Source organism: Gopherus evgoodei, chromosome 11 (assembly GCF_007399415.2).
Source record: "Gopherus evgoodei ecotype Sinaloan lineage chromosome 11, rGopEvg1_v1.p, whole genome shotgun sequence".
NCBI lineage: Eukaryota > Metazoa > Chordata > Testudines > Testudinidae > Gopherus > Gopherus evgoodei.
Window position 1 is genome coordinate 68,904,827 of NC_044332.1, and position 12,450 is coordinate 68,917,276.

The window sequence follows — 12,450 nt, forward strand, 5'->3', positions numbered from 1 at the left end:
ATACGAGACATGATCTGAGCTGCAAGCCAGGACAGACTTATTTAGGTCCAAGACGGTGTGGATCAGAAATCTAAACCTTCTTTATTGTATACAGGTTGTTAAAAAATAATCCATTTCCATAGGTATGTCATATGGGCATTAGGCTCAGTCTCATACAAAATTCCTGATATCTAACATGTTGTAGGGTACCAGAGAGGTCGAATTACTAAATCCTCAGTGTATAAGTCATCGTTTATCCTATTACAGCTACTGAAGCAAGCCAAATATTTCAGTTCCAGCTGATGGAGCTGTGAGTAGGACATGCTGACTCCCACATCATATTTTTCCAGCATTCTGAGTTTATTGGCTTCACATCAATGCTCCCCTCCGACTGAACTGTCTCTTATTCCAACTGAGGAGCAACTGCAGCTCAGTGTTAACAAAATCTCTTGTTTTCTCAAGGCTAAGAGACTTTGGCCACTGTCAGGCAGCACAAACTTTTGTTCCTTTAAAGAGCTGCCAAGAGAAGACTGCATTTTTAGACCCTTTCTTTAAATTGTAAAGAAAAAAGAAGAGTTGTTGAAAGCGATGTTATTATGCAGCTGTTTTTAACCTACAACTAAGGCAAAGTATCTATTCTGATGATGTTGAGAGGGCAAGAAGACAAGTTCAGCCCAACTAAGTCGCAGTTCAATCCAGTTTTCTATTTGTTACAAAATCTCTTAGCAACACTTCACAAATTGCAAACAAGCCTAAAAGTTCAGAAAAATAGGAGATCACTCATAAAAAAAATAGTATTATTTTTAATGATATCTTTAAATAATTCTCATTTTATTTTGGACTGTAAATACTTCTCTTTTGCCATGTGAATATATTCCTGGTAGAGGATTAACTGCCCTGCAGAGAGACTGGTGTCTAAACGCTATGGTGCTTGATGTATCTGAAACATGACAGCATGATGAAAGAGGGTTAGTGTGTGCAACCCTTACTCACATGGATGAGCACTTCCACAGAACGATAGCCCCATTGGAGCAAAGGGTGTATTTTCACATGAGTAAGAGCCCGTAGGATGAGTAATGGCTCTACATTCTGGCCCAGTGTAAGTAGAAAATACAAAATCAAGAGAAATCTGCCATAATTCTATGGCAGGAATAGTAAATATCCTGTTTTCTGTTTGTGCTGGACTTTCCCTTCTGAAGCAAACATTATTTTCTTCTGAGACCAACATTAATAGCAAATAAAATCTCAAATAAGCATCTTTATCTGCATTAACACCTGTAATTTTAAGATACTCACCAACTTATTTGAAAACAAACCAATTTCAATTATATCAAAAAGACTAAACCAAGGCCCTGATCCTGCAAATGGATCTGTATGGATGGATTCATGCAGATCCCATCAATTTGGGGCTGTATATGCACACAAGGGCACACTGGCATAGATCCATCTGCTGGATGTGTCCCCTTTCCAGGCTAAAACAGAGTGCCTAATGAAAACAGGATTCAGTTGTATCCTTTTCCCAGCAGGAAGTCAAAGATCACCAACGGAAGTCTCTCTTAGCTCATTGCAGAATCTAATGCAATGATTAATGAAAAGCAAGATGCCTATAAACCAGGAAAGCCCCCCCTTCCCCCTAGTCCCTACCCTGCCCCACTGCCTCAAAGGCAGAAATCTTAGGAATGGATTGGAACCAGCACCTCTTTGTCATAATGTGTAACAAACATTTATACCTCTTTCTGGGTTCTGCATACCTCTTCCTTTATTTTGTTAATTTCTGAAAGTTAGAAAATGTAACATTATAATATAATGTTTATTTGGAATGTATTAATCTATGAAGGAGTTTCTATTGGGAAAAACTTCAATTGAGACTCCATCTGCAATTCCTGAAGAGGTTATAGGATATTGTACCAACAATGATTACCATGTCTAAGCTATCCCCACAACCGAATCCCAGTTGAGGAAGGCCTTCCAAGAGGCAAAAAACCAAAACAAAACCCAGACTAGCTGCAAACATTATGAGGACTTTTACAGCAAAAGACTGCGAGAACCCCAAAAGACTAGCAAAAACAGCTAATACACATTACATTCTGCAGAAAGAGGATTCTTGGCACATTCAGATAAAAATGGACATCTGAAAATGATAGACTGTTAAATGCATCTGAAGAAACTTCAGTCTAAAAACTACATATTCTACTGTGTAAATGAATCCCACAGCCTAGAGGATAATAAAAAGTCATATGACATACCTGGTCATGCTCCAGGTTTGCATATGAAACCTTAGGAGAAAATCTCCAGCCATTCAAAGCATGGGTTATTATGTAAGCATCAAACACATACACTCATTGGGCTTGACATTTGTCATAACTCTCCTACTCAGATCTGAACCTTAGAGTTCAGAACATGAGAAGCTAGCATGAAACCTCCAAACTTAATTACCAGCTTGGATCTGATATCGCTGCCACCAGCCAGAAAATTCCAGTGTCTGGCTCACTCTGGTCTCCCCAAAACCTTCCCTGGGGGACCCCAAGACTCAGATGCCCTGAGTCTCACCACAAAGGGAAATAGCCCACTTCCCTTCCCCCTCTTTACCTCCTCCCAGATTTCCCTGCTTCAAGTCCTTGAAACACAAGTACCGAGAAATCAAATCTCTCTCTCCCCTCACCCAGAGTATGCAAAGTCAGGCTTAGTAAATCTAACACAAAGAGATTTTCCCCCTCCCTTCATTCCTTAGTCTTAACCAGTGAAAAAACTCAAACAGGTCTTAAAAAAAAAAGCTTTATATAAAAAGAAAGAAAAAGACATAAAAATGGTCTCTGTATCAAGGTGACAATATACAGGGTCAATTGCTTAAAAGAAAAAATAAATAAACAGCCTTATCCAAAAAGAATACAATTTAAAACATTCCAGCAACTACACACATGTAAATACAAAAAAACAATATAAACCTATTGTCTTACTATCCTTGTACTTACAACTTGGAAACAAAAGATTAGAAAGCCTGGAGATAGAGAGATCACTCTCAGAGCCGAGAGGGTCACTGAACCAAGACAAAGAACATCCACCCAACAACTTCCCTCCCTTGACATTTGAAAAATCTTGTTTTCTGATTGGTCCTCTGGTCAGGTGTTTGGTTCCCTTTGTTAACCCTTTACAGGTAAAAGAACATTAACCCTTAGCTATCTGTTTATGACAACATTAACTACTGAGTGAAAGGAAAGTGCATAAAAAAACTGAAGAGACAGCCTCAAAGACAGCTGAAGGAAGAAGCCACTTACAACCAGTAATCAAAGGCAAGCCATCACTTGCAAGCAGAGTGGATTCGGGCCTAAAAAGCAAAGGTATCATCCACAGGCAGACTTCAAGTCTTTCCTAGCTAAGAAATTATTAAACTATGTTATTTCCCAGAAGATATACTCCAGAACTTGATCTCAAAGGAAAGAAGAAAACTTTTGGAGATGCTCCAACTATCTTTATAGGACTTCTGACAGTGAGAGTAAATGAAATTAAAAACTATGGGGGCTACTACAATATTAAAATAATAGTAAGGAATTTATTGAGTTTGATTAATATTAATTTGGCCTACAGCCCTTTGTTCTTACAAAATATAGTCTGGTATAGACCTATATTATGTATATGCATGCAGACATATACATACATATTTCATTATCATCACTACTCTTCTACTCACAATAATTCTGAATTTACCCATAGAATAGAGAAAGTCCTGGCAGCTGCACTGCAATGCAGAGAGCAAGGCAGTGCATTACTATACCAATGTACCTCACCTGTGACTGGGGAGGATCACCTGTAGGGGAAAAGGAGTGTTCATTAAGTCCTAAGCCTTTCTTCTTAGCCTACCAATAAGGGAATCGATTTGTGTCAATTACAGTAGTAGTGGTAGTATTGGTGATTTAGATGCTTGTCCACTAGGAACCAAATTGAGACTCCCAAATTCACTGCATATAGACAAAGCAGTCATCAGATACGTTTGTTTTAGTGGTTACCAACATGGTTGTAGACAATTTTCCAACTCACTGTAACTCACCTGCTCAGCCTTCTGGTGAAATACAGCAGACATGGCAAGGATGGTACTGCGCTCATCCAGAGCTGCAGCAAAGCTCTTCCATTCTTGATCCAGCTGGGTAGAGATTTGTTTAATTTGCTGGGAAGCATAATGGCCTGCCTCTGAAAGCCTGGACGCAACCGACATGATCCGATTGATGTTGACGTAGGCATTCTGAAAATTAGAAAAAAAAATGAATAAACAGAAGGGAGAAACATGAGCATTCTGCATCTTCATTACAAATTCAAAACACCATCAGCTGCAAGGATGTAGAGAAGCTGGGGTGAGAACTACCAAGCAGCCTTTTAAATATGTATGAGCTGTAGTTTGTAGACATACTACCTTTCATTCTAAAAATAAATCCCACAGGAATATTTTAGCACATCTACTCCATCATCTATTTCCCCCTCTCTCTCTCACACACACACTTTATTTATTTAGGGAAAATCATCTGCCATACCCGAGATGTCTGTTATCCAATTAGCTTCTTATCATTTCCCTCTCTCTTTATCTTATTCTTGGTATTTCAGGTACATTCTTGGTGTAAATTATAATTGCAGAAATGTTTACATTCTACATTTCAAGAAATCAGTTAGATCCCTTAAAAGAGGGGTGTATTGTCAAGAGATGGGCTGATACAATTCCTTATGGAGAAGTCCTATAGAATTTTATAGGGATTATACCAGTATTGTATAGAAATTTAAGAAGCTATATGGAAATTGCAATAAAATTTATATAGTTTAATGAAAACTATCTTTCCTATAGATTTTTTTTAACCCACCCCATAGCAGGGATAACGTTTTATATTACATTCCAAATGTAGAAGAGTTCAAAAGATTTATTGAAAGCTTATCATTTTCTGTTTGTTTGATGGGAATTTCCCATCAGGGATTGTACTCAGCTTGGAAGCTCTAAGGGTCACTTTGTTATCAAATGGAATTTCATGAAGCCATTACACTGCAGCATGATACCCCAATGTTTCATTACAACATAAGCCTCATAACAGAGAATCAGCGCAACAATATATTGATGCACCATCAAAATGCCAGTGTGAGGACACTGGATAGCAACAGCCTTATGGCTTTCTGGAACTTCTTTGATGCAATCACCTCTGTCTCCTTCTGTTCCTCACTGACAGCTGGGAGAGGCCCGGCAACTTAGGACTCTACCGGTACTCTGTATTCTCCAGCTTTCTTAACAAAGAAGAGGTGAGCTCCTGTGACAAATGTAGCCTGAGATCTGGAAGTGCATTGGGAACTCCAGTCAGACCTGAAGAATCTATGAGAGCCACAGGATGAGCATCACTGGTCTAACAATTCCACAACTGGGAGGAATGCAATTTGAATTTCTTGGTCACAAAATCATGACTGACTGATTCAAAAGCTTAACAAGTACATAAAATAGTCTTAGGTCCTGATCCTGCAAACACTTGAGGTCATGCATGACTCTATGTATAGGAGTAACCCCTGGTGATTTCAGTGGGTCTATTCACATGCCTGAAATTAAGCACACATTAAGTGTTTGCAGGATCAGGACCTCAGTGTGATAGAGATGCATAACTTCAGTATGAATATACAGCATGCATAGGTATTAGACAATTCAAATGCAAATCAGCTATTAATATAATTTGTGCCCAGTTACATATAGCAGTGCGGCATATAGTAATATGGAGCCATGATGGCACCAGCTTCCATTATAAGTCTTATTTTTGGCCCCTCTCTTTGCTGCTCCTATGGCCTTGGCTTGTAAATTTTGCTCAGCTTGAAAATATCAGAGTAATTCTAAAGGCAAAGGAGATTCATTCATTTATTGGTGCAGTTGGAAGAAAACTGGTAAAACTGGTTTGGAGTTAGAGTTACAATTTTAAAATTGCCATGATTTGGATTTTGACTATAGTCCACTACGGAATGTGTCTTTGGGTCCCTCTAGCTCAAAAGCTGTAATTAACCTGAGCAGTGAGGCTTGCAGCAAAAAGTCTTCTAAATAAGCAAGGCCTTCTTCCTGAAAATCCTCATGGCTGTGTTCCAGTCAAGATCAGCTTTCAGACTTTTTAGGCTAGACCTTCAGCTGATCTAAATCAGCATAGGGTGATTGTAAGTAATAGAGCTATGCCATTTGCACTGGCTGGAGACCTGGAATGTTGCTTTTTTTTTTTTTTTTAAAAGACTAGAAAGTTAGTGCAGCAGTTTGTATTTCATGTAAAGAACGAGCCTTTCCTACCACACTTGGTTTTATTTCCCTGTAGAATTATATCAGTACTTGTAACGTAATGAGCATGACTGAATGGAAGGAAAACAACTGTGAATTCTTTGGTTCCCAGTAACTACAGTATATAAATATATTAAATAGCAGAGGGAGAAAAGGTTAGATTGATTGAGACATAGCAGATGTTCCAAATATCTGATTTTCCAGTTAGGGAAGATTTATATATTTTTATACCTATCTATTTAAATGAGGAATTTCATTAACAAAACTGGAAGAGTACCAATATGTTCTACAGCTAACTAGATATCTTCCACAGCTCTCCCTACTCCAGCAGGGAGCAGCAATTGAGTTTTGGACTCAATCTATACCCTTACGCCCCAATGGACTTTGAGAGCTGTCAACAGATAGTGGGTCTCAGCAGGTTCCCCTGTCATTCTCTACATCAGTGTTTCCCAAACTTGGGACACTGCTTGTTTAGGGAAAGCCCCTGGCAGGCCAGGCCAGTTGGTTTACCTGCCGTGAAAGCAGGTTTGGCTGATCGTGGCTCCCACTGGCTGCAGTTCGCTGCTCCAGGCCAATGGAGGCTGCTGGAAGTGGTGGCCAGTACGTCCTTCAGCCCACGCTGCTTCCAGCAGCTCCCATTGGCCTGGAGCAGTGAACCGCGGCCAGTGGGAGCCGCGATCAGCTGCATCTGTGGACGGGGCAGGTAAACAAACCGGTCTGGCCTGCCAGAGGCTTTCCCTACACAAGCGGCGTCCCATGTTTGGGAAACACTGCTCTACACGGTGAGCACCAGGTTGGCAGAGCTCCAGGGTACTCTATAAAAATTACTCAGGAGGGCTCCATAAGCCCACAGGGCAGAGAGAGGGAGAGAGAAAGAGAGAAATTGAAACTAAGATTTTTAAATCACTTTTAAAAAGGACTTCAGTGGCATTTCTATATATAGCTATGTCATGTTGTTAACATCCTATATATCAACCACTTCCAGAGCGGAATCAAGTGCTGAATATCACATTTGTATATGTTTGTCCTTATAAAGCTCCCATTTCTAGCACAACAGGACACAATCTATCTATGATATTTATATGGCCAGAAGCACAGAAAGTAAATGCCTTGCGCAAGGCAACACAGAAAGTCTGTGGCAGAGCAGGAAATTAAGCACAGGTCTTCTGAGTCCCAGGCTAGCACCCTAAGCACTGGACCATTCTTCATCATGTCAGATGCTATTCGCACTAGTGCAACACTGAATACTGCTCAGCCAGGGACTTTGACTGGGGTGGGGGGAGGAGAGAATATTCTGTATTTGGAGTGAAGTTGGAAACTTTTCTCCGTGTTTGAGGTAAAATGGGACAGGGATACAAACCACTCCTGAACTAGTTTTTCAAAACCAAAACCTAAGTTCTGCAACAACCAAATTACTCTTGCTAGTGGGAAAACACTGGAACCATTTTCTTTAATCTTCATTTCTCCTATCTATAAAGTTTTAAATAAGAGAGACACAGATCTCCACTACCAAAACCCAATAGTCAAAATATTACAAAATTATCCCTTTGGTTTTGTTCATGTTCAAAGAAGAGTAAATTGAAATGTTCAATATTATTCTTATAGGAACCTTTTGATCTTAGCAGGAAGTAAACAGAATGGAGAATGTAATGTCTGAGACTCTACGTTTCCTTTGAGCTCACAAATTCACTGCTATAAACAGGCTCATGGAGGCACTCATTTTAAAAAATACTTCAGGAACTCATTCCACTCAGCCAGCAGAGGTCTCCTCATATGGAATTGCAGAAGGCCCTTGAATATATTATTGTCTAGAAGTGAGGGCAAAAATGCTACAGTTAATATTCTCTTGTAGAGACACTAGGCTATAACCAAGCTTTGGTTAAATTATTTCCTGCATCACTAGAAACCTTACATTTTATGTATAGTTGCAGACTCTCCAGAAGCAATCACAAGAATTAAAGAAATTAATTGTCTACAGATTTTTCCATCAAATCAGGGAGTTTCTCTTCTTTTAACAGCTCACTCCACTGACAAAAACTTCTCCATATTGTGGAGGAACTGACCCGATGAGGTCATCATCTGCAGAATGACATGCAAGAGTTCTCCTTGAGAACTTAGGGTCATATTTTGCCAGCAGCCAGAAACGTGCAACCTCAGGTACAGAATACTACCACACATCTCCTCAATGCCAAAGACCACTGTGAGCATATCCCCAGCTCCCAGTTTCTGCTACTTCTGTTTCTGTTACCTTACAAGGCTTTGGCCCTGATTTTCAATGCCAGCAATAGATCATGTCTTAACTACATAAATGATCATATCTGTAACCCGCAACACAAGCTATGATGAGCCTGCAATAAAGTATTCTCACTTGAGGAGATTGTATGGTTGCCAGGCATCTGGTTGTCAGCCAGAATGCCCAGTCAACAAAGGACTCTGGCAGCTCTGGTCCGCACTGCTGACCAGGCCGTTAAAGGCTTGGGCAGGGAGGCCTGCCAAGCCAACTCCACACAGCCCCCAGGAAGCTGCCGGCATGTCCCTCAAGCTCCTCAGTGTATGGGCGGCCACGGGATCTGCAGCTGCCCCTGCCCAGAACTCCGTCTCTGTAGCTTCTATTGGCTGGAAACCGCGGCCAATGGGAGCTGGAGAGGCAGCATCTGCAGGCAGGGACAGCCCGCAGAGGTGCCTGGCCACACCTCCGCCTAGGAGCCAGAGAGACAAGTTTCCAGGAGCTGCCTGAGGTAAATGCCTCCTGGAGCCCACATCCCCTCCCACACTCCAGATTCCTCAGCCCCAGCCTGGAGCCCCTCCCTGCACCCCCAGCCCCACCCTAGAACCTGCACCCCCAGCTGGAGCCCCCTCCCACACTCTGAACCCTCAGCCCCAGCCCGGAGCTCCTTCCTGCACCACAAATCCTCATTTGGCAGCCCCACCCTAGAGCACATACCCCCCTCCCACACCCCAACCTCCTGCCCCAGTTTGAAGCCCTTGACCATACTCCGAATCCCTCAGCCCCAACCAGGTGTCCCCTCCAGCACCCCAAACCTCATCTCTGGCCCTACCCCAGAGCCCGCACCTCCAGCCAGAGCCCTGCCTCAGCCCAGTGAAAATGGGCGTGTGAGCGAGGGTGGTGGAGAGGGAGCAATGGGAGTGAGGGAGATGGAGTAAGCGAAGAATGTTTCTCATAGGACACCTTTAATATCTTGATTCCTATTGTAGCCTCTGTAACAAAGCCAGTGGCTTGATGCAGAATGGCATTTATCTCAGCCTAACACAGAAGGCTATATAGTTCATGTAAATGATAAATGGCAGGAATTTCCAAAAGATGCCATTAGCCTTTACCAGATAATTGTAATGCATTTCAAATGTATTGTGACTCTCTAAGGACAACATGCATCTCAGTTTAGTTTCAGATAATTAACTCCTTGGCAACGGAAGGGCTGACGATTCCACCACTGAACACAGCACTGTTAGCATGTGTTTATCAGAAAGCGATGACTCACCATTTCATGAGGTAATGAATATAGGCATAAAACAATCTTGGTGGAGTAGATATGAATAACTTCAATCAGAGGAAACAGCATGCATATCAGGTAATCCAAGTGCAAAATTACAATCAATCAGACTTGTGCCCATTTAACTAGGATGTTGTGGCTTAGGCTAGCAAATCAACTAAGTCAATGGGATTACTAAATATAAACCAGAGCTCGATGGTTTGTTTTAGTGAACCATGTTATTACATTGGTATAAATATTGTACTACTGTAACAAAGACTAACATAATTCATATTTCAGAACTGAGGAAACAGAAACAAACGTGGCATGATTCACTGGGGGAAAAAAATCTACATTTACAGTTATTTTTTTAAGAAAAATACTGAACTGCAGTTTAGTACCTGAAATTTATGGCTCTTCCCCTCTAATCCCCCTCACACACTATAGTTCTTCTGTTGAAGGAGTAGCATAGTAAGAATAAACAGTGTTACAAATATTTTTTCTATAAAAGGAAGTTGGCCCATGTCAAGTATATAAGAATGTATAAGGAAGAGTGTGTGTGAAAAGGTTTGGCCTGAGACAGACTCTTCAAATATATTTTTCAGCTGAATTTAGAAGATTATTATAACTATTATTAACTTGGGCCTAAAGTGTGCTAGGAACTTTACAAAAATATGTGCTTCAAGATCCAGGACCCAATTCAACTTCCCTTGAAATCAACTGGATTCTTCCTGCAAAATTTAGAGCATCCCTCAGACTATTTTCTCCTCCACAACCTTCCTCAAAGCCCATTTTAGTGTGTTATCTATAAGAGCTCCACCAATTATAGTGCTGTCAACTCTCATGATTTTATCACCAATCTCACAATAGTGGGTGTTCTTCTTAAAGTCCCACTTGGTAGAACAGGGGTCAGCAAACTACAGCCCACAGGATGGATCTGGCCCACCAGATGTTTTAATCCAGCCCTCGAGTTCCAGCCGGGGAACTCCAGCCGGGGAGTAGGCTCCATGCGGCTCCCAGAAGCAGTGGCATGGCCCCACTCTGGCTCCTACGTGCAGGGGCAGCCAGGAGGCTCCGCTCTGCACGCTGCCTCGCCCTAAGTGCCGCACCTGCAGCTCGCATTGTCCGGGAACTGCAGCCAACAGGAGTTGCATGGACGGCGCCTGCGGATGGGGCAGTGGGCAGAGCCACCTGGCTGCAGATCTGCATAGGAGCCGCAGGGTGGACATGGCCACAGCTTCCAGGAGCCATTTGAGGTAAGCGCCGCCCAGAGACTGCACCCCTTAGCCACCCCCCCATGCCCTAACTCCCCGCCCCAGCCCTGATCCCAATTCTGCCCTCCGAACCCCTTGATCCCAGCCAAGAGCACCCTCCTATACCCCAAAATTCCCAGCCCCACCACAGAGCCCATACCCCCACCCTGCACCCCACACCTCAGCCTGGAGCCTCTTCCTGCACCCTGAACTCTTCATTTCTGGCCCCACCCACAGCCTACACTCTCAGCCAGAGCCCTCACCCCCTCCCGCACGCCAACCCCAATTTTGCGAGCCAACCATACAATTCATGGCCCACCATACAATTTCTATTCTGAGATGTGGACCTCAGGCCAAATAGTCAGATTATAGGAAAATCTCAGCTTTCATTTAAAAATATAATAAAGTTTCTAGCCCTCATAATTGTGGAGAAAAGCTTGAAAACATGACCCATGTGTATACTAAAGGCTCAGAAACTAGGAGGTAAAGCAAAACAACCCCACATATATTATTATTAATTATTACTTTAGTACTTTATTACTTTAGTACTATTTCACGATTTTTAAGCCAACCTCAGGATTTTTGTGGGGGGCTGACTCATGATTGGGGCTGGGAGTACTGTAATTAGTGGGAGGCAGGTTGAGGGATAGTCAGGTATTTAAGTTTATATTTAGTGTTGGTTCTGAAGCTTACAATGGTGGGAACATTGCAAATGGTAAACAGTTGATAGGATGCTAAAGAAAATAATGCAAACGCAACCAAGGTCAGTCCAACACAGAGTCTGACCATGGACTCGTAGGACATCATATGCAGGGACATAATCAAGCTAGGTTTAATGGATGTCATGGACAGGAATGCCTGGCAACGTTGTATTGCTCCCTGTGTCTGTAAAGATCAAAAGAAAAGAAAAAAAAATGTGGTTTCTCAATCAAGGGGATGGCAAACAAGTTTGGAGGTTGGGGGTGGTCGCAATCACTCTCCCTTTTGTGATAAATAGTTGAGACTGGGTTTCTGAAACTTTTTCCTGTTGCAACATGGTATTATGGTATGAAGAGGGCTGAGAAACATAGATTCATAGATTCTAGGGTCAGAAGGTACCAATGTGATCATCTAGTCCGACCCCCTGCACAAAGCAGGCCACAGAACCCTACCCATCCACTTCTATAACAAGCCCCTAACCTATGCCTGAGTTACTGAAGTCTTCAAATTGTGGTCTGAAGACCTCAAGCTGCAGAGAATCCACCAGCAAGTGACCCATGCCCCACGCTGCAGGGGAAGGCGAAAAACCTCCAGGGCCTCTGCCAATGTGCCCTGGAGGAAAATTCCTTCCCAACCCCAAATATGGCGATCAGCTAAACCCTGAGCATGTGGGCAAGACTCACCAGCCAGCACTCAGAAAAGAATTCTCTGCAGTAACTCAGATCCCATCCCATCCAACATCCCATCACCAACCACT

At 42.4% G+C, this 12,450-nt stretch overlaps 1 protein-coding gene across 6 annotated transcripts in view; it reads right to left on the minus strand.

Annotated features, from left to right (window-relative positions):
* KALRN (kalirin RhoGEF kinase) overlaps positions 1 to 12,450 on the minus strand; it is a 798,047-nt gene that overhangs the window by 414,773 nt on the left and 370,824 nt on the right. For all 6 annotated transcript variants that reach the window (XM_030580108.1, XM_030580107.1, XM_030580109.1 and 3 more), the window contains exon 7: positions 4,025 to 4,216. In XM_030580108.1, the coding sequence (XP_030435968.1) occupies positions 4,025 to 4,216 (192 nt within the window). The remainder of the gene's footprint in view (positions 1 to 4,024; positions 4,217 to 12,450) is intronic.